General features: G+C 41.4%; 1 protein-coding gene across 2 annotated transcripts in view; it reads left to right on the forward strand.

Moving 5' to 3' along the window:
- The window catches only part of LOC135504317 (guanine nucleotide-binding protein G(I)/G(S)/G(T) subunit beta-1), a 48,196-nt gene extending 20,738 nt beyond the window's left edge, over nt 1-27,458 (forward strand). Inside the window, exons 2-11 of one of the 2 annotated variants that reach the window (XM_064922753.1) lie at nt 12,749-12,855; nt 14,349-14,387; nt 14,850-14,956; nt 18,251-18,314; nt 18,535-18,697; nt 19,117-19,183; nt 19,426-19,627; nt 20,084-20,300; nt 21,559-21,674; nt 25,746-27,458. In XM_064922753.1, coding sequence (XP_064778825.1) covers nt 12,799-12,855; nt 14,349-14,387; nt 14,850-14,956; nt 18,251-18,314; nt 18,535-18,697; nt 19,117-19,183; nt 19,426-19,627; nt 20,084-20,300; nt 21,559-21,665 — 1,023 coding nt within the window. In that variant the 5' untranslated portion in view covers nt 12,749-12,798 and the 3' untranslated portion in view covers nt 21,666-21,674; nt 25,746-27,458. Of the gene's footprint in view, nt 1-12,748; nt 12,856-14,348; nt 14,388-14,849; nt 14,957-18,250; nt 18,315-18,534; nt 18,698-19,116; nt 19,184-19,425; nt 19,628-20,083; nt 20,301-21,558; nt 21,675-24,076; nt 24,834-25,745 lie in introns of those variants that run through there. The other variant, XM_064922754.1, reaches the window with a different exon arrangement.
- The last annotated feature ends 440 nt before the right edge of the window (nt 27,459-27,898 follow it).

Raw genomic sequence — 27,898 nt, forward strand, 5'->3', positions numbered from 1 at the left:
CGCTTTTAGAAATGAGCAAATCTGGTCATGAGGTAAATAGCGCCCAGGGAATAGTAATGCGACGGTGTGAAGTCTTAAGATCAGCCAGGCAGGAAGAGTAACGCCACATCATGCAGGGGAGTGGGGCAGCTGGGAAGGGGTCTTTAATCATTAAGACCAACCCCCTCCTCACCCCCATGCTGCTTCAACAGGGCCTCATGGTTAATACTTAATACATGGCACAGTTTGGTGAGAGGCAGGATTTAACTCTCACACAGTGACCAAATCTCAGCCTTGCAGACAGTTCAACATTAAGATTTCCTAAACCACACCTTTTCTGTTTTCAAATGCTGCCCCAATTTCACACCAATGTGGCTGACGGTATCATTAGATTATGTGGGTAGATTGATAGTCAGGGAAGTCATCATTATTTCATAAAATATATGGTTGTTTTGTCAGAGCCTCATGTGAAGTGTCCATGGTATCAAGCATACCAGTGGTGAAACATACACAGGCCACCGTCAACGTTTTCAGAGACATTTCCTAGATTTAGAGAACATGAGTTTTCTGATCTGTATAACAGCAATAAGGGCTGTCATGGGTTAATGTGTTAATTACAGTTACCTTAAGCACCACACATCTCTTAAGCACCACACACCCTGTTTCTTTAGATTACAGCTAAAACTTAATTTATAGGTAACCAGTTATGCTGAAGTTAGCTAACTTACCAAAAAAAAGAGACTGTTTTGAATTTTAACATTTTATTTAGCTATGAATGCCACGGCTGAATGCCTAGATTGAGCAAGTCATTTCCCACAATGATTTTAATCAGAACATAACTTCCATTCCATTTAGCTACTGTTTGTGTTGTAGTTCTCAGGTCAAATGATTAAATTAAGCAAAGGATCCCAATTCTAGAACAGTAGCAGCTTGTGACTGGTAGGGTTGTGAAGATTATGGAATTTTGGGTAACTATTGTCATAATGTTTTGAGCATGTAAAGCATGATAATGCATCTTTGAAAATCACCTATGATATACCTAATAAATATAGCACATGTTTGGTGATTCTTCCCCGTCCCCCCCACGGTCTCAAACAATTGTCTGCTTGGAACTTTTGGAAAGGAAGCTTCTCCTGACAGTGCCCTTCTGCTTGTAAAATTATTTCTAACTTCATCCACTTCATGTAAAAATGAAGAACTGCGATTGAGTAAATGGTCTTAGGGATGTAGCGATTCACTGACGCATCGGTCCCCGGTTCAAATGTTCCAAATAAAACATGTATGGTCAGAAACGGATTTTAAAATGTAATGTTTTTTTCGTCTTATTGTTTTAATCAGAAAATAACTTATCTGTTGTGACTGAGTTGATGCGTCCTCTCCTTCAATTCAGTAGCCTATTGAACTTTTATGCATGTAATTGCGTAGGACTGTCGTAACTGTGTGCACAGTGCGGGAGACATAGCTACTCGCGCCAACGAGAGGTAGGCCGATCCCTGTTTCTAGTAGGCTATTCCTATATCTGCGCGGCACCTTCAGCGGTCATGTGCTTGTAAAATGGCATCCGCAATATCAATTCGCAGGCTTTATTAGTTGAGTTACAACCAACGTAACTCGCTGGGCCATTGTTACCAAGTGTTCTGTAGAATTGCTATTTTTTACGGAGTTGTGTAGTCTACCGGAATGGACGCAACTAGGGCTGTGGCGGTCACAAACTTTTGTCAGCCGGTGATTGTCAAGCAAATAACTCTCATTCTCACGCTAGTTGACTGTTAATTAACACACATTTAGCATCTCCTGGCTTCCACGTAAAAAAGTTTAATAAATCCATGTAATTTAGCCTACACCTTCACAATAAATCCATTATTTTAGACAGGCCTAAAGAAACATGGTATGAAGAAAATGTAGTCTATTTCAGAAGAAAATAATAGCATACTCGGAGTTGTCCTTATGCTAGGTCCTGATGTGGCTATGCCAAATGGCTGTGGGCTACACTGGTTAATTTAGTATGAAGAATACTACTAAATGCTTACGAGTTGTTAATGTAACTTTAGTTCTACAAAAGTTGGCCTCTCCATCACATGGTCTTTCTCACAGGCTACAAGGGAAGACCGACACATCGGGGATGCAACTGCGCGTGTCCTTATTCAATTCCGAAGGTGCATATTGAAAAACTGTCCACATTTAGTTATCAGCCAACGAGATGAGTAGGCTAAACAAACAGCAAAAGCTCTAGTATATCTCAATCTACTATCCCCCATAGTACAAAAGTCGACTTATTCTGTGCAAGAAATAAATATTCCAAACATAGTCTTGGAGAGTTGTGGGGTGCAATCGATCCCAAATTAATACAACCACAAGCATTAAAAAACAGGTTTTACGCAATAGATCAGAACGTTTAGCTTAAAACTTTAGGCGAAGGTCGAGAGCCGTGCGTCCTCCAAAATACGACCAAGCCAAGCTGCACTGCTTCTTGACAAAATGCTTGCTTAGTCAGGAAGCCAGCCGCGCCAATGTGTCGGAGGAAACGCCATACACCTGGCGATCGTGTCAACGTGCATGCGCCTGGCCCGCCACAGGAGTCGCTAGTGCGAGATTGGACAAGGACATCCCGACCGGCCAAACCCTCCCCTAACCCGGATGACGCTGGGCCAATTGTGCGCTGCACCATGGGTCTCCCGGTTGTGGCCGGCTGTGGACTCGAACGAGGATCTCTAGAGTGCCTTAGACCGCTGCGCCACTAGGGAGGCCCTTCTCGTGAATTGTTTTGATATAGATTTTCTAATACATTTGCATTGATGTCTGAATGATTCGAGGGACAATAGAGTGCTGAGTACCAGGCATTTAGCAAGTTTGGTAGGCTACTATTGACCAGCAGCAACATCAGAGCTTGGAGAAGCCTAATTACCTTGACTATGACTAAATGGTCACATGGAATTTGACTGCCTTCATGACTTGTGACTTCCAGTGTGGCTGTAATATTTAGATTATTCCGGTTTACCATAAGAAGTAGGTTTGCTTTAAAAAGTCAGTGTATTTGGTCACTTGGTTGGGATGGTCACTTCACGGTTGGGATGATGTTCTTCGGCTTGCAAACCTCCCCCTTTTCCTCCAAACATAACGATGGTCATTATGGCCAAACAGTTCTATTTTTTTCTATTTTTGTTTAATAAGACATTTCTCCAAAAAGTACTATATTTGTCCCCATGTGCAGTTGCAAATGGGAATTGATGTAAAATATATCACTAGCCACTTTAAACAATGCTACTTAATATGTTTACATACCCTACATTACTCATCTCATATGTATATGTATATACTGTACCCTATATCATCTACTGCATCTTTATGTAATACATATATCACTAGCCACTTTAAACTATGCCACTTCGTCTACATACCCTACATTACTCATCTCATATGTATATAATGTACTTGATACCATCTACTGCATCTTGCCTATGCCGTTCTGTACCATCACTCATTCATATATCTTTATGTACATATTCTTTATCCCTTTACACTTGTGTGTGTATAAGGTAGTAGTTTTGGGATTGTTAGGTTAGATTACTTGTTGGTTATTACTGCATTGTCAGAACTAGAATCACAAGCATTTCGCTACACTCGCATTAACATCTGCTAACCATGTGTATGTGACAAATAAATTTGATTTGAAACCGTAGTCTGGCTTTTTATGGTGGTTTTGGAGCAGTGGCTTCTTCCTTGCTGTGCAGCCTTTCAGGTTATGTCGATATAGGACTCGTTGTACTGTGGATATAGATACTTTTGAATCCGTTTCCTCCAGCATCTTCACAAGGTCCTTTGCTGTGCTGGGATTGATTTGCACTTTTCGCACCATAGTACGTTCATCTCTAGGAGACAGAACACGTCTCCTTCCTGAGCGGTATGATGGCTGTGTGGTCCTATGGTGTTCATACTTGCTTACTATTGTTTGTACATATGAACGTCGTACCTTCTTCAGGCATTTGGAAATTGCTTCCAAGGATGAACCAGACTTGTGGAGGTCTACAATTTCCTTTCTAAGGTCTTGGCTGATTTCTTTTGATTTTTCCCATGATGTCAATCAAAGAGTCACTGAGTTTGAAGGTAGACCTTGAAATTCATCCACAGGAACACCTCCAATTGATGTAAATTAGCCTATCAAAGCTTCTAAATCCATGACATTTTCTGGAATTTTCCAAGCTGTTTAAAGGCACTGTCAACTTAGTGTATGTAGACTTCTGACCCACTGAAGTTGTGATAGATTAATTCATTTAACTCACTGTCTGTGAAAAATGTATTGTCATGCACAGGATAGATGTCCTAACCAACTTGCCAAAACTATAGTTTGTTAACAAGAAATTTGTGGAGTTGTTGAAAAACATGTTTTAATAACTCCAACCTAAGTGACTTAAACTGTAAGTGTGTATAGCAACGATCTCTCAGGCTGCAACCATAAGAGGCTCCCAGCAGTAGCGGCAAGGTGATTGGGTCTGTGCGCCTGCTCCGCTGGGTTCTTAATGTTGTGAAGGTTACCACACCCTGTTCCCCTTCACCAAGGGGTTAATTAGCAGGTTTCCTCCCAATCGCCCACTGCTTGTTAAATCTCATTAGGCTAATCTGGCTCTGTCCTCCCTCTGCCTCTCCTCCCTCTCCTCCCTCTCCTCTATCCTCCTGTGCACCAGAACATCTCCCTAAATACCCACCCAGCCTTCCTCAGTCCCCTTCCTCATGCCATGGGGAGGAGCTTCCCTCTTCTTTACACCACAACAACCCAATTATGATTCGGCCGTTATCTATAATAGACAAAAATATAACGCAACGTGTTGGGCTTGTGTTTCATGAGATCCCAGAAGTTTTCCATACGCACAAAGCTTATTTCGCACAAATTTGCTTACGTCCTCGTTAGTGAGCATTTGTCCTTTTGCTAAGAATGCTTCTACCTGACAGGTGTGGCATATCAAGAAGCTGATTAAACAGTATGATCATTATACAGGTGCACCTTGTGCTGGGGACAATAAAATGCCATTCTAAAATGTGCAGTTTTGTCTCACAACACAATGCCAAAACTGTTTTTAGGGAGTGTGCAATTGTCTTTCTGATTGCAGGAATGTCCACCAGTGAATTGAATGTACATTATTCTACCATAATCCTCCTCCAATGTCGTTTTAGAGAATTTGGTAATATGGCCAACCAGCCTCACAACCGCAGACCACGTGTAACCACACCAGCCCAGGAGCTCCACATCCATCTTCTTTACCTGCAGGATTGTCTGAGACCAGCCACCTGGACAACTGATGAAACTGAGGAATGTCTGTCTGTCTGTAATAAAGCCCCTTTGTTGCGAAAAACACATTTTGATTGGCTGGGCCTGGCTCCCCTTTGGTTGGGCCTATATGGCCTCCCACTCCCACCCATGTGAAATCCATAGATTAGGGCCTAATGACTTTATTTAAATTGACTGATTTCCTTATATGAACTGTAACTCAGTAAAATCATTGAAATGGTTGTGTTTATTTTTTTGTTCCGTATATTTCCTTTTTGAATCAAGCCGGTCTGTTAATGTATTTTTTATGTGAATAACATTTGCGTCCATACTGGGGGTAGGAGAAATTGGGTGCTGAGAGAAGTGATTTGACTGCTTTGTCTCAGAACCTATAATGTGATTGGAAAGGTGGCTTAGTAATGACTATCTTATCCACTTTTATTCTGATCAAATCTATAGCTGTTATTGCATGTGAAGTAATTGCCACTGGATGCTTTTGAAAATGGAGGAATTCCTCAACAGTTTCTATGATTATTTTATCAGTAGAGTTCTACCGATTATTGGAGGACCAAAAAAAGCCGGTACCGATTAATCGGACGATCCTTTAAAAATGTTATTTTTATTTGTAATAATGACAATTACAAGAATACTGAATAAACACTTATTTTAACTTTATATAATACATAAATCAATTTAGCCTCAAATAATGAAACCTGTTAAATTTGGTTTAAATAATGCAAAAACAAAGTGTTGGAGAAGGAAGTAAAAGTGCAATATGTGCCATGTAAGAAAACTAACGCTGTTTAAGTTCCTTGCTCAGAACATGAGAACATATGAAAGCTGGTGGTTCCTTTTAACATGACACTTCAATATTCCAAAGTAAGAGGGTTTAGGTTGTAGTTAATATAGTATTTATAGGACTATTTCTCTCTATACAATTTGTATTTCATTAACCTTTGACTATTGGATGTTCTTATAGGCGCACTATTATTGCCAGTGTAACAGTATAGCTTCCGTCCCTCTCCTCGCTCCTACCTGGGCTCGAACCAGGAACACATTGACAACAGCCACCCTCGAAGCATCGTTACCCATCACTCCACAAAATCTGCGGTCCTTGCAGAGCAAGGGGAACAACTACTCCAAGTCTCAGAGCGAGTGACCTTTGAAACGCTATTAACGCGCACCCCGCTAACTAGCTAGCCATTTCACATCGGTTACACCAGCCTAATCTTGGGAGTTGATAGGCTTGAAGTCATATACACAGCGCAATGCTTGAAGTACAGCGAAGAGCTGCTGGCAAAACGCACTAAAGTGCTGTTTGAATGAATGCTTACGAACCTGCTGGTGCCTACCAATGCTCAGTCAGACTGCTCTATCAAATCATAGACTTAGTTATAACATAACACACAGAAATACGAGCCTTAGTTTCCGGATTCGACCATATTAATGACCTATCATCTCGGGGGGGGAATAAAAGATTTTTTCTTTCAGTGAAATACAGAACCGTTCTGTATTTTATCTAACGGGTGGCATCCCTAAGTCTAAATGTTCCTGTTACATTGCACAACCTTCAATGTTATGTCATAATTACGTAAAATTCTGGCAAATTAGTTCGCAATGAGCCAGGCTGCCCAAACTGTTGCATATATGCGTGCAATGAACGCAAGAGAAGTGACACAATTTCACCTGGTTAATATTGCCTGCTAACCTGGATTTATTTTAGCTAAATATGCAGGGTAAAAAAAAATACTTCTGTGTATTGATTTTAAGGTTTTATGGTTAGGTACAGTTGTGCAACGATTGTGCTTTTTTCGCAAATGCACTTTTGTTAAACCATCCCCCTACGTTGCATCGAGTATATGCAATGCAGGACACGCTAGATAAACTAGTAATGTCATCAACCATGTGTAGTTATAACTTGATCATGATTGTTTTTGTTTTTTAAAAAGTTTAATCCTAGCTAGCAACTCACCTTGGCTTCTTACTGCATTCGCGTAACAGGCAGGCTCCTCGGAGTGCAATGAGAGGCAGGTGGTTAGAGTGTTGGACTAGTGAACTGTAGGGTTGCAAGATTGAATTCCGGAGCTGACAAGTTAAAAATCTGTCGTTCTGCCCCTGAACAAGGCAGTTAACCCACTGTTCCTAGGCCATCATTGAAAATAGGAATGTGTTCTTAACTGACTTGCCTAGTTAAATAAAACTTTTTTTCCCTCCGGCCTAATCTGTGTAAAAAAAATACAGATTTCAGATTGTTATGAAAACTTGAAATCGGCCCTAATTTATCGGCCATTCCGATGAATCGGTCGACCTCTATTTATTAGGCTTCCCTATGCCAAATAGCAGTACAATGTGGCATCAGGGCTTGATAAGGTAGTAAATGCTGATTTGCTTCATAGGAAGAAGAAATGCCTTTAAATCGCTGGTCCCCCCCTAATTTCACTTCCCTCTCCCTATGTCACTGCACTGTGCTTGATGGAGCCAATAGAACTGGCTGGAAAATGTGAAGTCTGCTTCCCTCCTCCACCACCTCTAAAAATAGAGGCTGAGAGAGAAGGCAGCAGCATTGAGACACACTATCAGTGGGCCTGCCAGCGGTTTCAACACTCCCACCAGAACAGAAAAAGGCCCTCTGAATCACACCTCTGCCGCCATCACAGAGCTCCCCCACAAATAAATATCACACTTGCATCACCAATGTAGACTCCCCAAGCTGCCCCTAAATCCCACTTCTGCCACCATTTACAGAGCCCCCCTCCACTCATATTTCTGCCACCGTGGTTGGTTTCAATGCCATCTGTTTGACCAAATTCCATCTCAATTTGAACATATTAATGTCCCCTTTTTTTCTTCATGTAACTGACTATTGTAATGGGATTTACGATCTTATTTTGTCACCACCAACATCCAATATGGCCCAATAAATAAATCTTAGACATCCCTAAGCTTATTCAAGGCACCCTGTAGTAGGTCTGGGCTGTATACCGTTTTTTGCGATAAACCGGTATTGATGCATGGACCGGTTTGGGTTTTTACTTTACCTTCTATACCAGTATATGAATGTTAGGTTTGCTATATGTGATACGCAGTGTGTAACGTCCGTTTTTATAGTTTATTTCGCTTCTTGAGTTCTCTCTCCACTCTATGCCGCTTTCCACACAGACCTAGCCACACCCCCTGTCACTCAAGGAGCGCATTTGAAGTTTTTCAACCACGAGACACTTGAGTTCAGTCTGCATGGTCAATGCATTTGCAACACTTGATCAAAACGATAGTTGTCACTGCTTCTTAATATAATTCTACTGGCATTCTAATTACGCTATTAGCCCGTGTTTCTTACATCTGCAAACAGCTAATTTGAATTTTCTTAGCAAGTTGTACCTAAATCTTGTTAGCCGTTAATGCTAATTGCTAGCTAGCTAATATATGTACTGAATAAGCGCAAGTGTAATTAGCCATACAGTCTAATAATACCAGTGATTGTGTAGACCTAAATCAGCATGTTGTTTGTGCAACAGTGTCTTCTAAATTAGAGGTAAACGCAAAGAAAGCATATGTTGGCTACTAGAAGTAGTTAAGCGAGAACATTCAATGTACCGAAACATTATAGGGTCCCCTAGGAAACACCTATCAACACAGTTTCTACCCTGTCACAATAAATCCTCCCTGGCATTTTCATTCGTTGTCATGTCGAACACCACTGTATTGAAAGTGCCCACTATTATATTCTAACTATATAATTAGAATAGACATTATATTCTCATGATTCCAATAGTTAAAAGTATTTTGCTCTAAATCGCAAGTCGAATTGCAACATTGTGTTAAAAATAAGGCCCATATTACTTGCCCGTATTGTGCAGCCCTACGTGGCAGTGTGGAAATGATCTCAAATGCAGAAATTTATGAAAATTATTACTTTTGGGGAGGTTGAAGTTGAATTGAACAGTATAAACAGCGTAAATCATAATGGAGAAAGACCCATTTTGAAATCACTTAACCTGTTGCGTCGCGCAATCCCGGATCCGGGATTCTATTTATAGCCTCAAGCTCATTAGCATAACGCAACGTTAACTATTCATGAAAATCGCAAATGAAATAAATATATTTGCTCTCAAGCTTAGACTTTTGTTAACAACACTGTCATCTCAGATTTTCAAAATATGCTTTTCAACCATAGCTAAACAAGCATTTGTGTAAGAGTATTGATTGCTAACATGGCTATAAGCCTAGAATTCAGCCAGCAACATTTTCACAAAAACAAGAAAATAATTCAAATAAAATCATTTACCTTTGAAGAACTTCAAATGTTTTCAATGAGGAGACTCTCAGTTAGATAGCAAATGTTCAGTTTTTCAAAAAAATATTATTTGTGTAGGACAAATCGCTCCGTTTTGTTCACGTTTGGCTATGGGAAAAAAACCTGTATACAGTTATAGCCTCAAGCTCATTAGCATAATGTAACGTTAACGATTTCTGAAAATCGCAAATAAAATGAAAATAATGCGCCTACTCTCAAGCTTAGCCTTTTCTTAACAACACTGTCATCTCAGATTTTCAAAATATGCTTTTGAACCATAGCAATTCACTAATTTGTGTAAGAGTATGCTAAGCTAGCTTAGCATTTTGAGTAGCATTTAGCACGCAACATTTTCACAAAAACCAGATAACCAAATAAATAAAATCATTTACCTTTGAAGAGCTTCGGATGTTTTCAATGAGGAGACTCTCAGTTACATAGCAAATGTCCAGTTTTTCCTGAAAGCATCTTTGTGTAGGAGAAATCGCTCCGTTTTGTACATCACATTTGGCTACCGAAACTAACCGAAAATTCAGTCACCAACAACATCAAACTTTTTCTGAATTAACTCCATAATATCGACCGAAACATGGCAAACGTTGTTTGGAATCAATCCTCAAGGTGTTTTTTCACATATCTCTTCATTGATATATCGTTCGTGGAAGCATGCTTTCTTCTCTGAATTCCATGGAAAAATACTTGCAGCTGAGTTTTGCGCACCAATTTCGGCGCAGGACACCGGGCGGACACCTGGTAAATGTGGTCTCTTATGGTCAATCTTCCAATGATATGCCTACAAATACGTCACAATGCTGCAGACACCTTGGGGAAACGACAGAAAGGGCAGACTCATTCCTCTCGCGTTCACAGCCATATAAGGAGACAATGGAAAACGGAGCCTCAAAAATCCTCCTCATTTCCTGGATGCCGTCTCATCTTGGTTTTGCCTGTAGCTCACGTTCTAGGGCACGCACAGAGAATATCTTTGCGGTTCTGGACACGTCAGAGTGTTTTCTTTCCAAAGCTACCAATTATATGCATAGTCGAGCATCTTTTTGTGACAAAATATTGCGCTTAAAACGGGCACGTCTTTTTATCCAAAAATGAAATAGCGCCCCTAGAGTTTCAAGAGGTTAATGTATGTGTTGCCACCCTCGCGCCACACACTACTCATAAAGCAAATTTAGAACTTTTATTATTAAAAAACATAAAATACAGCCAATTTTTTTTTTTTTTTTTTAAATACTGTGATATAATATTTTGGCCATATCGCCCAGCCCTATCCTGTAGTTTAGAATACTCGCAGTAGACCTTACTCATCACTTCCACATTCTCTTGTAAGTGTATTTAGTTGAAATAACATACAGATCTGCCTGTACGGCTTTGGTTCTGGGAAGGGCCACACACAGGCCATTCTAACTGGCTCTCGTCAGGGAGAAGACAAGGAGAGTTAGTAATATTATCATGACACATTTTTATCAACATGATTAGGGGTTTAAGTCTCATTGCTTAGAAGTAGACCCAGTTAGCCTGTGAGCCAATCAGGTGGCAGGTAGCTGCTGAGATGGCTCAGGTGTTTGAAGGATAAGGTACTTAATTCAGAAGGTCTCCAAGCACCAAACAGTTTAAAGAAATGCTTAGTTCTATATGCATTACCTATGCACATTGAAGATGTTAAGATCAATTGCCTCATTGGCTGAATTCCTTTATCCCTGTCTTGGTCAAACCTACAAATCGTAAAGCTGGAAGGAAGCCTGTTAGTACATTAACACAAAATACATTTTTCTTGTAAAAACCAATGGCAACTGGTTGACGATGACATTGGGTTATTTTTTGTTTGTGGAACCAGTTAGTAGAAATGTCAGATGAGCATTGTTGGATAGTGATCAACGGTAGCATCGGTGCTTAGCCAATAATGAACTTCAACCCAGACTGTTAATATGCAGAACTTCCAACTTGTACTGTAGCATTTATCACTACACTAAGTAGCTTATATTTTTGTGTTTGTGTTTCGTCTCCAGACAGTGAAAGTGTCAGGGCTAAGCCCGTCCAACAGAGGATTGGGGTCAGCGGGATAGCCACTGCTTTTAGGATCATCAGCAGGTTTTGTCTTAACCGGATTTGGTTGGAGGAGCTAAATCAACTGTGTCCCAGGATTACAGGAATGACATTGGGAGGAGAATTCTGAGCCCACTGACCAGGGCCAGAGTGTCTGAGAGCTGAACTAGTGCTTGTCCTTGTCACCTGAGCACCTCTATGCTAGAAGTAGCTCACAGAACCCACCAGGCTTCTCTCTTTTCTCGCTCCAGCCCTCTCTGTTTGGCAAGCCAAAGGAGGGGTATGTTCTCAATGTTTTCGCAGACTCAATGGATTTCCGCCAATGGATTTCAATTTTGCCTCCGTTGTCCAGGAATGGCTACCGGCCACCATGTGTTTGCCTCGAGTTGGCCAGTCTATCGAGAGGGGATGGGGGATAGAGAAATTCTGCATCATTTTTGGAAATGGTGATCTTTAGCACAAACTAGCTGCAGAATCCTGTTGCTAGGTAACCGTTTCTTGCTGGCAAGGACACATCTTGGTTTCTCTAGGGTTGGGATTCTGGGCTGTGATTCTGTGATTCCCAGTGAGTTTGTGTGACTTTATGAATCTTTCGGGGGAATGATGTGTGATTCTGAGCAGGAATTGTCTTTACTCTGAATTTTATAGATGCTAGTGAATGCTGAGTCCAAATGCCAAATTTTCTTCTCAACAGTTACGTTCTTGGATGTTACATGAAAATGTGATAGGAAGCTTAATTTTCTTCTCTTTCACAACACAAAGGTATTAGCTTGAAAATTATAGCCTACTATTTAGAAATAGCATCTGACCATAACATGGTGTCTATGTCTGGAACATTCAACCCCAGTGCCCTGAGCTTGTCCTTGCTATTTCGGGAATTGCGTATTGAGCCAGTCTCAGGGATTTGGACGCTCACTTGTTAGGGACCCCATAACAGCTGTTTATTTAGCTGCCTGTGTGTACCAGACCTGGTTTCAGAGAGCGTTTGCTTGAGCCTGCCTGGAGTGCCAGATGGGCTGGGTTTGTACTTTTAGGATTTTTATCAGATTGTAAATACTGTTTGAACCCTGGTCTGGTAAGTAACACTAATTACTAATAGGAAAAACCGTGTGAACAGGGTGTTGAGCTTGTCTCTCCTCTTTCTCGCGCCTCAGATCAGCACGAGTCCCGGCGGCGGAGCGAAGCACCCCATTAGCAGAGGAAAATGAGCGAACTAGACCAGCTACGTCAGGAGGCCGAGCAGCTCAAGAACCAGATCAGAGTAAGTCCTCTACAATCATCCTCTCCCTGATTTCTTCTCATAAATGCATTGTCTGTGCAGTGATTTTACATAGAGCCACTAGAGGGCACTACAATTCTCGCAGATGTCCCTAAAGTCTAACACATACTTTGTTCTCAGCTGAACATTTTAGCACTTAAGAATGCTAAAATCAGCGTTATTTCCTCTATCAAAATATAACATACTCGTGCATCTGTTTTAGTCTCAGCCAATTATCTTGTAACGAGCTAGCTAGATGCTGTGAAATCTCTGCAAGATGCTAGCTGGATAGCAAAAGTGAGGAAACATTTTTCAGTAGTGATAAGTTTAAACACCAAAAATAACACAATTGGGCTTGTGGTTGAGTTTGAAATTGAATTGTTTTGGGATGTTTAAATGCATCTCATTTTGATAGTGTAGCCATGATCTGACAAATTAACAAAAAGTTGAACTCACAGGGCCTAGAGCCCCACCTTCCTTGCCTTTCTCCCCTTGCTATTGGGCTCCCCTTCTCTACTGAGTGATTACATCACTATGCATGTTTGATGCTGTAGTGTGTTTTGGCTTTGCTCTTCACGGCCTGCCCTATCCCACATGATTCAAGGATACAGCAATATATGATTCAAGGATACAACAATGCAAACACTGAGATTCAGAATGTATCTAGTGGTATGTATGTATTGCTAGATTTTAATCACTGTGTGCTCTGGGTAGATTGACAAACAGCGAGTTAGAGGAATGTGTAGTATGGTAAGGTGTGTATGTTAGGGAGATTTATCTAAATGTTTGCTGGGTGTGGTGGTCTGTTCAGTGTTGCATAGGTGTGTGTATGTAGGGTAGATGTTTGTACGAGTATTTCTGTATCCTCAGTGTTGAGCCGCATTAAACTGCTGTTCTATTTTTGTGTGTCTTAAGGACCATGTATTCGCTGGAATATGTATAGCTTGATTGTTTAGTATTATGATTTTATAAACCGTTTGTCTAGATATGTTTAGCATGTGGAATTACACTGATGTCACTGCTGTTTTTGTGTCTGTTTTATATGGATTGAGCAACTAGCACCTCAATGGCACAATTTTCTGACTGTTCACATTTATCCTGATTTGAAAGGAAATATGCTTAAGTGCACTGGATTTCTGTGACATCGGCACATATTTATGTTAGATAATGGTAAGGCCTTGGTTGGACATGGACCTGCATGGGGATCCATACTTGAGGCCCAAGTAGTGTGCTACCAGATATTAAATGGGCAATGGGATCAGTCAACACTGAGTGCAAATAAGTGGGTTTAGAGAGGCAAGTGATGGTGTTGTTTATCAAGTCAGTGGGAATGGTAATTTTATTACCGTGATGGCTGAAATGATTGGCTCAACACTTTGATTCATTGAGGTGGAGAAATTGTCACGTTATCAAAATGTTATGTGGGATAGAATAAGGTCTTGTCTATTTAGATCAGTGATAATGAAATGTAACTTTTTTTCAATTTTTTTTTCAAGGATGCCAGGAAAGCGTGTGCGGATGCTACCTTGTCTCAGGTAATAGACCTTTCCACCTTACCCCACAAATAGATCCCATAGAGTGCAGTTCAGAAACAAGGATGAAGGGGATGGGGAACCAATATAAAGCCTTCCTCATTATTCAGGATACAGGTGAAGGGCCATGTTAAACCTGTTGTCAAAGCCTAGTAAAGGTTAACTGGAATAGGTAAGCGAGATGCACTGGGGTTCAATGATTCCATGGCTCAAAGGCTGTCCTTAGATAGCAGCAGAGATAGCTCACTAGAATAGAGCCTGCTATTGCTAGGCTATTTGTCACCCAGCCAACAAACGCTAGAAGCAGCAGCACCCACTCTCATGTACTTCTATAAATGCAACATGGGGGCTGATGAAGGAAAGGCAATTGTTTCATAGAGAACATAGTAAAAAGCATCCCCATTTCCCATGCAGATACACAGCCTGTTTTGTCATGGTCATTGATTGTCCCCCCCTTCCCTTCAGATCACAGCAAACATCGACCCAATTGGCCGAATTCAGATGCGCACTAGAAGGACACTGAGGGGGCATCTGGCTAAAATCTATGCCATGCACTGGGGCACTGACTCGAGGTAATCTTATTTAGCCACATTCTGTCTATTACGGTAACTAAATGATTCAACCCCTCTCCCTAAATCCAGGAAGTTGCCATAAAAATATGTTATTTTTTTCCACGATTTGTATCTTGTGTAGCTTCCCTGTATAGAAATTCCAAGATGACTCCCTCGCAATTTAAAACCTAAACAAAAACATTAACAAGTAACTTTTATGCTGTGTGTTTGTGTCGCATGTGTACTGTGTGTGTGGTTTGGTGGGGTATGCGTGTAGACAAAATGGAGTAGTCCATTGTTTAGTAGTGTGGCTGGCTGGCTGGCTGCTCTTCCCTGAGTGTCAGTCAGTGCTGGTAACTCCTGTGTTCCTGAGCTTAGGGGGGCTTCCCAGGAGCCCCCAGCCCAGCAGCTCTCATCTCAGCAACTAATAACACTCCGCTCCATAGACACCACACACACGCAATACACTCACCCCAAGCCAAATTGCGTTGTCATCTCTCTTTGTTGCTCCGATTCATTTTTATCAACCCACCCCCAATTAAAAGAACAGATCATTCTTTACGGGTGAGCTCACAATGATGCAACAGAAAATTATTACAATTATTATTCCCCCACCTTCATCTGTAAAGTCATATTACTGTGTATTATTGTCTTTGTTTTGGGGGGGTTGAAGACTCTAAATAGTCTACCTTTAGTGAAGTGCAGTCGACCAGAGATAAGGAAGAATGGAGAGATCTAAGTTTTGACCCAGAGTCGGGTGCTATTTCGGCACAGGGACTCTGTCTCCCTCTGGTTTTTATCCAGACTATATCACATCCGGCCATGATTGGGAGTCCCATAGGTTGGCGCACAATTGGCCCAGCGTTGTCTGGGTTTAGCTGGGGTAGGCCGCCATTGTAAATAAGAATTTGTTCTTAACTGACTTGCCTAGTAAAATAAAGGTTAAAAAAAATACATGCATACAATTGAAGTCGGAGGTTTACATACATACACTTAGGTTGAAGTCATTAACTCGTTTTTCAACCACTTCACAAATTTCTTGTTCACAAACTATAGTTTTGGCAAGTCTGTTAGGACATCTACTTTGTGCATGACACAAGTCATTATTCCAACAATTATTTACAGGCAGATTATTTCACTTATAACTCACTGTATCACAATTTCAGTGGGTCAGAAGTTTACATACACTAAGTTGACTGTGCCTTTAAAACAGTGTGGAGATTTCCAGGAAATGACATCATGGCTTTAGAAGCTTCTGATAGGCTAATTGACATCATTTGATTCAATTGGTGGTGTTCCTGTGGATGTATTTCAAGGCCTACCTTCAAACTCATTGCCTCTTTGCTTGACATCATGGGAAAATCAAAACAAATCAGCCGAAATCTCAGAAAAACAATGGTAGACCACAAGTCTGATTCTTGGGAGCAATTTCCAAACACCTGAAGGTACCATGTTCATATGTACAAACAATAGTATAAACACCATGGGACCACGCAGCCATCATACCTCTCAGGAAGGAGACGCTTTCTGTCTCCAAGAGATGAACGTACTTTGGTGCGAAAAGTGCAAATCAATCCCAAAACAACAGCAAAGGACCTTGTGAAGATGCTGGAAGAAAGAGGTACAAAAGTATCTATATCCACAGTACAACTAGTCCTGTATCAACATAACCTGAAAGGCCACTCAGCAAGGAAGAAGCCACTGCTCCAAAACCACCATGAAAATGCCAGACTACGGTTTGCAACTGCACATGGGGCCAAAGATTGTACTTTTTGGAGAAATGTCCTCTGGTCTGATGAAACAAAAATAGAACTGTTTGGCCATAATTACCATTGTTGTGTTTGGAGGAAAAAGGGGGGGGCTTACAAGCCGAAGAAAACCATCCCAACCGTAAAGCACGGGGGTGGCAGCATCTTGTGGGGGGTGCTTTGCTGCAGGAGAGACTGGTGCACTTCACAAAATAGCTGGCATCATGAGGACGGAAAATGTTTTTAAAAACATGGTATCATGCACAGGGTAGATGTCCTAAACGACTTGCCAAAACTTTAGTTTGTTAACAAGAAATTTGTGGAGTGGTTGAAAAATGAGTTTTAATGACTCCAATCTAAGTGTATGTAAACTTCCGACTTCAAATGTATGGTAATAATAATTATAGCGCCCTTCCTGGTGGGTTTCCTTTGATTGACCCAGAGCATGGGTCTATTCATGAAGTGTCTCCGAGTAGGAGTAAGTTCTCAAGTTACTTGGAATGCCTCTGTTCACATTGAGGTGCAGTTGTCTAATGGAAAAGCAGAGGTAATCCAAATGCCAATGTGTAATCAGTAAATGTAAGTGAATAGAGCCGCGCAAAGCTAGTAGAAGAGCGCTAGTTAATTCCACTCCTGCTTTATTGCAGGCGTGTTTGGAAAGTCAGATAATGCGCTGCAATCTCTGCTAAGCATCTTACTCACTCTGGAGAAACTGAGTGGACAGTGACACACCGACCGTGGTTCAAAGTAAACTTTCCACTAGAGCTTATTTTTTCAAAACTCACCCAAAGTGAAAATAAATCCATACAGGCCTTGTTTATTCATTATTTGAAAAATTTCCTATTTTTTCCAAACGTGCTGCTTTGACCCACTTTTAAGCAGGCAACAGTTTAGTGTGCAGGAGTTGGAAGGCTAGTGTACCTGAGGTAAACACCTAGCAGTGTTTCATCAGCCTCAACCAACAGAAGATGGTTTCAAACCACAGAGACAGGAAGCAATGAATCACTGCCAGTGCTGAAGCTACTGCTTCTAACTCACTCTTACAGTTTTACACCCACCACACCCATAATATAGGCTTACCTACCTTGTCCTTCCTATTATGTGTGATAGGGATGTTGGACAGTAAAGAAGTGGGCGTGCGTGTTAGCGTGCGTGTGTTAGCATGTGTTTATGTTAGCATGTGTGATTTGCATACACTGAGTGGGTCCGAAGGGAGCCAATGTTCCCCAGCCAGCCATCTCTGGCCATAAGGGCCTGGTTTCCATGGCGACTCTTGTTTGATTTGCCCAGATAGTGGTGAGATGTTCCCCAGCCATAAAGACCCCTGGAAACCACCACCCCTAAAATGCAAAACATGGTTTCACCCTATGTTCATAGGGAAGCAGTTATGTGTTTGCGTGCCTGTGTTCTGCTTGATGATTTTGTTATTATTAACAGTTCCAAACTTAACATGTTTTGTTTGGATTCGTGGTGTGTGCATGTCATTCATGTGCCCTAGTAATACTAGTGCTCTTAAGATTTCCTTTAAGATCACTGGTTTAATCATGGCTCTCCTTTTGCCCCGTAGGCTTTTAGTCAGTGCCTCCCAGGATGGTAAACTCATTATTTGGGACAGCTACACCACAAACAAGGTAAGGTTGACCTGTCCACAACTTTAAGAATCAAAAGGAAGCACTCACATTTGATTCAATTTAACCTAAAGACATGAGGGCAACTAAACAAAAAAAGATTCTCTACCATTTGTTGTTTCATGACCTAGGATGTCCAGTATATGTGACATGTGATATAGGCTTCCCAGTATATGTGGTCCATGCTTGAATCAAACCAAAAGTTCCCGCCTGTCTCCCTCAGGTCCACGCCATCCCACTGCGCTCCTCCTGGGTGATGACGTGCGCCTACGCCCCCTCTGGGAACTACGTGGCCTGTGGAGGCCTAGACAACATCTGCTCCATCTACAACCTCAAGACCCGCGAGGGCAACGTGCGTGTCAGCCGTGAGCTGGCCGGACATACGGGTACGGTAGTCACCCCTAATAGCTACCACAGTGTGTACACACGGACAGCTCACCTATAACACAGGATAGACTATGGTCAACGTTCAGTTTGCAGAAGAGATATTGTTTATGTATTATATTTTTTTTTAACCAGTACCTTGGAAGCATTGGATATGTTCAATGCCACTTATTTCAGTCTCATGACAGGAGCGGTGTCTGTCTAGTTGCTGTGAAAAGGAACATTAGTGTTAATGAGCTGGTTCTGTTGTACACATTCACTTCTTATAAACTATTAGTACCCTTCAGGGTCAGGCCTATAATGTACAAACTGTAATGTAGTTAAATTAGTGTTTCCTACTGTCTTGAGATCATTTCCCCTGTGTGTTGTGACTGCTTCTCAATGCTGACTGACTTACTGTCTGTTCTGCTGTGGCATCCAGGTTACCTGTCCTGCTGTCGCTTCGTGGATGACAGCCAGATTGTCACCAGCTCTGGAGACACCACCTGGTGAGTGAGGGAACTGTGCCTGCCTGGGCGACAGGCAAGGAAGAATGGGGATGGGTATCCATCCATCCCCCATGTTCACTGAGTGGATATGCCAGTTCTGCACTGTTGTGTTGATAACATTTTGAGTGTACATGAAAAGGCAGATATCTGAATGCAAACCAGGAGTATGACAGAAGGCACACACTCCAAACTCCCCTCAGATGTTTTCTCTTTTCTCCTCCCTCCCACTCTCCGTCCACCAGTGCTCTCTGGGACATTGAGACGGGCCAGCAGACGACCACGTTCGCCGGCCACACAGGTGACGTCATGAGCCTGTCGCTGGCGCCCGACACCCGGCTGTTTGTGTCCGGTGCATGTGACGCCTCCGCAAAGCTCTGGGACATCAGAGAAGGAATGTGCCGACAGACCTTCACCGGACACGAGTCAGACATTAATGCCATCTGCGTAAGTCAATCACACCGCTGTTCAACCTACATTGCTACACCTCCATTCAAAACGGAGCAGCAAACTCTCACCTGTGATTCCAGTGTCTTTTGTCACCAGTGTTTCCGCTGCGGGCTGCCCACACCTGTAGCTGTCTTTTGCATTCAGACGTACAGACTTCAAAACAGACATTGTATACACACCAGCTTGTTAAATGGTGGTCTATATTTATGTCATGTGTATAAATGTGATTGTGGAAATATCTATTGTCCATTTGCAACTTTAGTATGCGTGGTCACTTGGTCAATACCAAGTGCTTTACATTATGAAAGGTATCCTCATTACCAATGTATAGCACCCACCTTGGTGATGCTGTGGCAGCCATTATGTAGTAGCTCATAGAAACACACCGCATGTGGTGCGTTGAGGAATTTCAGACCAAACCTCAGTCTCTCCCCCTTCTTTCCCTCCCTCCAGTTCTTCCCCAACGGCAACGCCTTTGCCACAGGATCGGACGACGCCACCTGCAGGCTGTTTGACCTGCGAGCTGACCAGGAGCTGATGGTCTATTCCCACGACAACATCATCTGTGGCATCACCTCTGTGGCTTTCTCCAAGAGTGGCCGCCTGCTGCTCGCCGGCTACGATGACTTCAACTGCAACGTGTGGGACAGCCTCAAGGCTGACCGTGCAGGTGAATGCCGGGCAAGTGTGACGGGGTTAAAAATCAACCTAACCAGAGGTCTAGAATCAGGTTCCCGTACTCCCCAATCCCATCCTTAATGGTTAGGGGGGAAACCACTAAACTGACTCTAGATCTAGAGCCAACTTCATCCTACTTTGAGGCGGCCATGATGACAAAAGTCGGGGGTACAGTGGCAGAGCAGTGGTCAAGCTACATTCTGACAGTTGTACACACCTATATTTGACGTCATCAGCACCTCCAGGTAGTGGAGCAAAGTGGAATGTAGCTAGTACAGCCAGTGCTGGTGAAAAGGGGTGGGGTGTTGGAATGGACTAGTAGATCTACTAGGTGTGGTTCTACTGTAGCAGGGATATTTTGACTCGGTACTGCTACCCCCTGCATATAGCCTCAGTATTGTTATTTTATTTTTGTTACTTTAAAAAAAATGATTATTTTGTAAATATTTTCTTAACTGCATTGTTGGTTAAGGGCTTGTTGGTAAGCATTCCACGGTAAGGTCTACCTACACCTGTTCTATTCGGTGCATGTGACAAAAAAATGTGAGGAGTACCTGAGATATTGATTTGGAGCATCTCTGTATTACAGGAATGACTGGGGTCCTGTAGGTATCAGGTAACAGCAGGGTTACTTTAGTTGAGCACATCGGCGGTACCGTCTGGGGCCACACGGGTCGGTGTTGTAGCCAGACTAGTTCCTCAAGTACAGCAGGGATACTGCAGACATACAGCAATTCTGGGTATAGAGCAGATTGAACTAGAGAATTCCAGATTCTCCACCTTTTTCCAGAATTGTGCACTTAGACTTCCCTTTGTGGAGTCAAAAGCATAAGACTGGTGTAAGCATTGGCTGGAGGGAATTTTCACCATTTGTTAAATCCATGACAGGGAGTGTGCAAGTGAAGGCTAGTTTGTACAGTAACAGGGTTTGTGGATGCAGCCCCTGCTGTTTCACCTGCTCCAGCAGCGGACGAGCTCCCACAGAGGCATGAATAGTTTAGTGCTTTTGACTGTGGTCTGGATCCAAGGAGAAAGCGATGGGCTGGATCTGACACGCACTAGTAACATTTGCTAATAACTGATTCTTCCATTTATACAATGCAATAGAACTCATACGCAGAATTATAGACGAGCCAGGTCGTTCATGGAATGATCTTTTTAAGGGTTAAACTAAGTGAGCAGAGGAGATGGTGTGGTGTTGGCTGAGTGTTGTGATATGATCTCATGGTCTGACCCTGCTCTGTCCCTAGGTGTCCTGGCTGGACATGACAACCGTGTCAGCTGCTTGGGTGTGACCGATGATGGAATGGCCGTTGCAACAGGGTCCTGGGACAGCTTCCTCAAGATCTGGAACTAGATTCTGAAGGTAACTACACTTCACAGCCGCCATCCCACCACAAGTATGTCTGACATGCTATGGCACTCTCCTCATCTCTCCCCATAAAGAACATTTAACTCCAGTTTAATTCACTTCACCTTATCCTTTTCTGAAGTTGTAGAATGTAAGTTTTGAGTCAAAAGTGCTGTTTTGCTCCAAATGTCTCTAATTGAAGCTTAAAGTGTAAGATGTGTATATTACTATGATTCTACTCTGAATATCATTTTTCAACTGGAAAAGTTCCAAAATATCTGGAGGTGGACTATAACTTCTGTTCAAGTAAACATCTCAAGATGCCTTACAGTAACACAGACCCTGTAAATTAAGACATTAATAGGAATGTAGTTGTACTTGCTCTTGTCCTGGGTGAAGAAATGTATTTTTCCTAATTGTTTCATTATGCCCTATAGTTCCTCTACAGCTACATTGGTAACCAGAATGTGTTTACTCAGCTGAACACTGCAGATACGCTATATGAAACTATAATCATACTGAGTGGAAATAGCCTATGGTTTCAATTGAGTTGCTGTGTATTGTTTGTAATAACACCAAGTAAAGGTGCATGTAGTTGCATCGTATCCGTGCCACTTCGTAAAGTGGGTTGTCCTATTTGGGTTGAGCTGCCATGAGAATGCATTCTGTATCAGTTGATGGATAAAATTGGTTTCATGAGGGGACCATGTACCAGTGCAGTAACTTGGATAAAGATTGATCTCATCATCCTTGCCTAATTGTATTTGAGTGGATGGAGTGTTGAGGTTGTGTAATAGACTATATATGCAAAATTATGTGTATAGCCTTCAAACAAGTAGATTTGGCTATTTCAGCCTCACCCCAGTTGCTGACTGACAGGTGTATAAAATCGAGCACACAGCCATGCAATTTCCATACACAAACATTAGCAGTAGAATGGCCTTACTGAAGAGCTCAGCTCCTAGAGTGACTAAGAGAAACAATGGCTCAGCTACACAAGCTCACAGAACGTGACCACCGAGTGCTGAAGCACGTAGCGTGTAAAAAAATCTTCGGTCCTCGGTTGCAACACTCACTACTGAGTTTCAAACTGCCCCTGGAAGGGGCATCTGTGGGTGACGAAGAGCACAGAATTTCATTATTTGCTGATGTATAAAAGCACATGTCTAAACCAAAGACCTCTGCAGTAATGGACATCATATCTGAATATGGTAACCTGTCAGGGAACAAAATTAACGTGGATAAATCCATGTCTATACCTTTTGAATATCTCCATTCCAGCTGTCTGAAACAGGCTTGGAGTACTTGGGCATATATGTTACTCCAAATCTTAAAGACCTGTTCACTTCAAATTAAATGCCTTTGCTCACAAAGATTAAATAGGACCCGGTTAAGGCCTCCCGGGTGGCGCAGTGGTTAAGGGTGCTGTACTGCAGCGCCAGCTGTGCCATCAGAGACTCTGGGTTCGCGCCCAGGCTCTGTCGTAACCGGCCGCAACCGGGAGGTCCGTGGGGCGACGCACAATTGGCCTAGCGTCATCCGGGTTAGGGAGGGCTTGGTCGGTAGGGATGTCCTTGTCTCATCGCGCACCAGCGACGCCTGTGGCGGACCGGGCGCAGTGCGTGCTAACCAAGGTTGCCAGGTGCACTGTGTTTCCTCCGACACATTGGTGCGGCTGGCTTCCGGGTTGGATGCGCTCTGTGTTAAGAAGCAGTGCGGCTTGGTTGGGTTGTGTATCGGAGGACGCATGACTTTCAACCTTCGTCTCTCCCGAGCCAGTATGGGAGTTGTAGAGATGAGACAAGATAGTAGCTACTAAAACAATTGGATACCATGAAACTGGGGAGAAAAAGGGGTAATAAAATAAAATAGGACCCGGTTAACGGATCTACCCTACCCCAAACTCTTTTTGGCAGGATTAATGTTGTCAGGATGAACATCCTTCCTCAGCTAAATGATCTATTCTAAAATATCCCTTGGCATCTATCTGTTCTTTTTTTTCAGTAAAGGAATGCCAATATCTCTAAATATATCTGGAACAATAAGAAACCTAGAACCTAATTTACCAAGTAAATTAAGCCTAAGGATTTAGGAGGGATCTCTTTGCCAAATCTGCAACTATATTACTGGTCTGTTCAGATCAAGCACATGATTAGTTTGTACCCCCTCCCCCACAATAATGAGTATTGAACTTCTGGACTGAAAGACAAAGGGTATTGCTGACTTTACACCTTTATTTACTCAGGACACTCTTAAATCGTTCCAACACTGAGTTTCATTTATCCAACAGATTTTAAGTACCTACAATTTAGACACTTCATAGAGGGTCAGAAGAAAGTCGATTTTAAACTACATTTTCAAATTATTGAAGTTCGGAGAGGTTTAATCTTCGACTTGTATTCTATTTTATTGAACAGAGGTGCCTCATCCTATGACGCGTTGAGACATGTTTGGGAGAAAGACATTGGACATGCATTCGGTGAGGAAGAAGGGGCTTCTATCTGCGAAAGGGTCTACCCCAAATGCACCTCCATAAGCATACAAGAACTACATTTCAAATGTCTTCATTGAATCTACTTTACACCTGTCCGCCTTCAAAGAATGTTTTCCAATGCATCGCATTTGTTTCAAATGTAAACAGGATACTGGCACCTTCATGCACGTTTTTTGGTACTGTAGCAGAATCCAGTCATATTGGAACGATATTCATTTAGACATCAGAACATCTTGGGTAGACAATTTGCTTTTTTGCTGAATTTATTGTAACGTTGTGTTTGACCCTGACTCTGAACATCTGTTCAATACACTTGTTTACTTAGCAAAAAAAATGTATATTGTTATTATGGTCCACACCTGAAGTACCATCTGTGAGAATGTGGCTTTCTCAAGCTTCTGCTATTCTACCCCTAGAGAAACTTACCTTTGAGTTACATCAGAAGTCTGTTACATTTTGGAAAATCTAGTCTCCACATTGTTGTCCTGTAGAAAACCTCCCATAAATGCCCCATGTTATCATTGTGAAGTAAAATTTTGTTCTCCATTTTATTACTGCTTTTGGTATAATGTTTTGCTGTATCCTTATTCCTTTTGATTGTGCTTAGTTTGGTTGTTTATGTAACCCCTGTTAAAAGAAAATAACATTCTAATAAAAAGATAATTAAACTGCCTCTGAAAGCAATGTCAGCACAAGAACTGTTCATCTGGAATGGGTTTCCATGGCCAAGCAGCCACACAAGCCTAAGATCAATGAGCAATGCCAAGCGTCGGCTGGAGTGGTGTAAAGCTTGCTGCCATTGGACTCAGGAGCAGTGGGAACGTACCATCTTGGCAGTCCGATGGATAAATCTGGGTTTGGCAGATGCCAGGTGAACGCTACCTTCCTGAATGGTTTGGTAGAAGAGGAATAATGGTCTGGGGCTTTTTTTTTTTAAGGTCTGGGCTAGGCCCCTTAGTTCCAGTGATGGGAAATCTTAACGCTACAAACATACAATGACATTTTAGACAATTCTGTGCTTCCAACTTTGTGGCAACATTTTGGGGAAGGCTCTTTCCTTGTTCATTATGGCAATACCCCCATGCGCAAAGCAAGGTCCATACAGAACGTTGACTGCGAGCCAGGCCTAAACGCCCGACAACATTGCCCGGCCTCACTAATGCTCTTGTGGCTGAATGAAAGCAAATCCCTGCAGCAATGTTTCTAGTGGAAAGCCTTCCCAGAAGAGTGGAAACTGTTATAGCAGCAAAGGGGGGGACCGACTCAATATTAATGCCCATGATTTTAGAATAAGGTGTTCGACAAGCAGGTGTCCAGATAGTTTTGGTAATTTAGTGTAGCACTGGATATCATATTCTCTAGTTTGAATATCTGCTGCCATCTGTGGGTGAACATGGGAAAATCACTCAAATCAAGTCTTGCTCAGTCTTAACTGCTTGTTGGTTTGCAGCCATTCAGTTTATAGCTCACCGTTGACCAATCAGTTTTGTTTGGTTCATTTTTAAGAGGTTAATTGTCTACAATGACTCTACACTTTTAGGAAGTACTTTTGTTGCAAATAACAATTTTGTTTCTCTTTGTCCTGTTTTCAGATGGCATCTGGACTTCAAAGTGGAGTGGAAGACCATTCCAACATAAAAATGTTCAATTTTCTTGCATATCCAATTTGATCAAAACACCACTATACTGACTCCCAACACCCCAAAAAAACTACCAAGGGCAAAAATTCTCTCATTTAAAATACCACAGTTGTATATCACTCAGCTAAAAAAGGAGGAATTGCAGTGGTATGAAATGGAATGGGGAAGAAATTGTGCATTCCTCCTGGGACCATTTTCTGATATTGTGTTGAATGTAAATACATTCACCACCATGCAAATCATCCATCTTCATTACAGGTTTGAGTGAAGGTCATTTACACAACGATGATCTAACTCTTGATAGATTTTTGGCCAGCCATGTTTATTTAATTTTTTTGGTCATGTTACTTTCCTCTTTTTTTCCCCCCAGAACTAGATCAGTGGCCTCCTGTTGGTAAATTGAGGATCAAAAGCTTTGTTTTATCTCTTGGTCTTGATATATTTTAGAATCAAGTTTTGTAGATTTGAAATAAAAATTCATGATCATGTAATTTTAATCCAGCTTTATCACATCAGAAAAAAAGGCAAGATAATTGAGCTTCAACAGGGAGTCCATGAGCCACCGACAGGGTCTGGCCATTATGAATATTTAGTCCCAAGATTCTTTACTCAGTTTTTTGGGGGTTTTCTGTCTTGTCAATAATTTTTTTGCACACAATTTTACTTTGCATATGCAGAATGTTTAAAGGAAAGTTAACTAACCAAGCACATGCTATTTGTGATAATGAATGCTAATTTTTAAACAAATCAAATCTTTTTTTTATTTACCCATTCTCTTCACCTTTTGTTTGGTGACAATGTAGAATAATGAAATGAAGAATCCCATCGGTTCACTTTATTTTATTTCTTTCTGTTGACTGTGGTTGGGACCGGTGATGTGATTTGGTTGGGTAGGGAAGCCTCCACTTATACCCCGGTTTCTTTCCGGAGTTTCAAGAGGAACCCATTCTGTGCTTGGAAATGCAGTTACTACTCTGAACGAAATGTTGTATAAATCAATGTTTGAAAATAATGATATTGAAACTTTTTAAGTAAAAAAAGAAAAAAGAAAAGTTGTCTGCCATGGGTGGGTTAACTCTTAGGATCGCATGCTGTAGAATTGCTTAAAAAGAGGTGCATATGAACTAAGTCCTTTTGATGTTTTTCTTTTAAAGAAAATAACCTGTTAAATATATCATAATTACAATGGTATTTATATTGTTTTTGGCTAATCTGTGCATAAATAATTCAATTAAAATGTCAAAGCTATGCACTTGAGAGCAGCAAACACCATAACAAACAGTTACCTGGTCTTATATCCATACTTGGGAAGGATTCCTTGATTTTAAAAGTAATCTAAACATTTAAAACACATGCACGCACAGACACACAAATGGAACAAAGAAATGTTAATTTCTTGTGTAGCAAACAAATTCCAGTGACAAAAAATAAACATTTTGTAACAAACAGGTTTTTTTCTGTCCTTTAATAAGAAAAAAGAAGGAACTTGCAGCATCTGAATGGCAGAATGTTCTGTACCCCTATCCTTGTAAACAGAGACTCTTTCTTTAGCAGTAGTGGCATTTTTTCCATTCTGTTTTCTCTGCGACATTCTGTACAAAAATGTTCTGTAATTGTGTGTTAGGCGTGGAGTTGGCAATAAAAATAAAAAAATATTACAAATGATTTTCCCTTTTCTCTCCATGAAATAACTAGATCTCTACACCCCCACTGATCCTTTCTCACCTTTTTGTATTTAATTTTAGACTGTGTACAACTGAAAGCTGGATGCAAGAGAATCTAATATTAAAATGCAGTTTGAGATGTTGCGAGTATAATTATTTGAGAAAATATGCTAGTTGAAATGTTTAGCAATGTTAGTTATTGTAACTACAAATAAAGTAATTTCTTTTACACTTAATTGTCGCTTTTTACGTTTACAATATTTGCATTAGTTATTTACTATAGCAAACACTTATGCTGAACGATGTCTCCAGTGAAGTATTGTTTAATGTAGTAATGAATTGAATGTCACCCAATCACCCTAACGTTGCTTCATCACATCTCAAAGCTCCTCTTAACACCCTTTATAAATACATACACACTACACAGATGTATTTGTAATA

Source organism: Oncorhynchus masou, chromosome 18 (genome assembly GCF_036934945.1).
Source record: "Oncorhynchus masou masou isolate Uvic2021 chromosome 18, UVic_Omas_1.1, whole genome shotgun sequence".
NCBI classification, from domain to species: domain Eukaryota; kingdom Metazoa; phylum Chordata; class Actinopteri; order Salmoniformes; family Salmonidae; genus Oncorhynchus; species Oncorhynchus masou.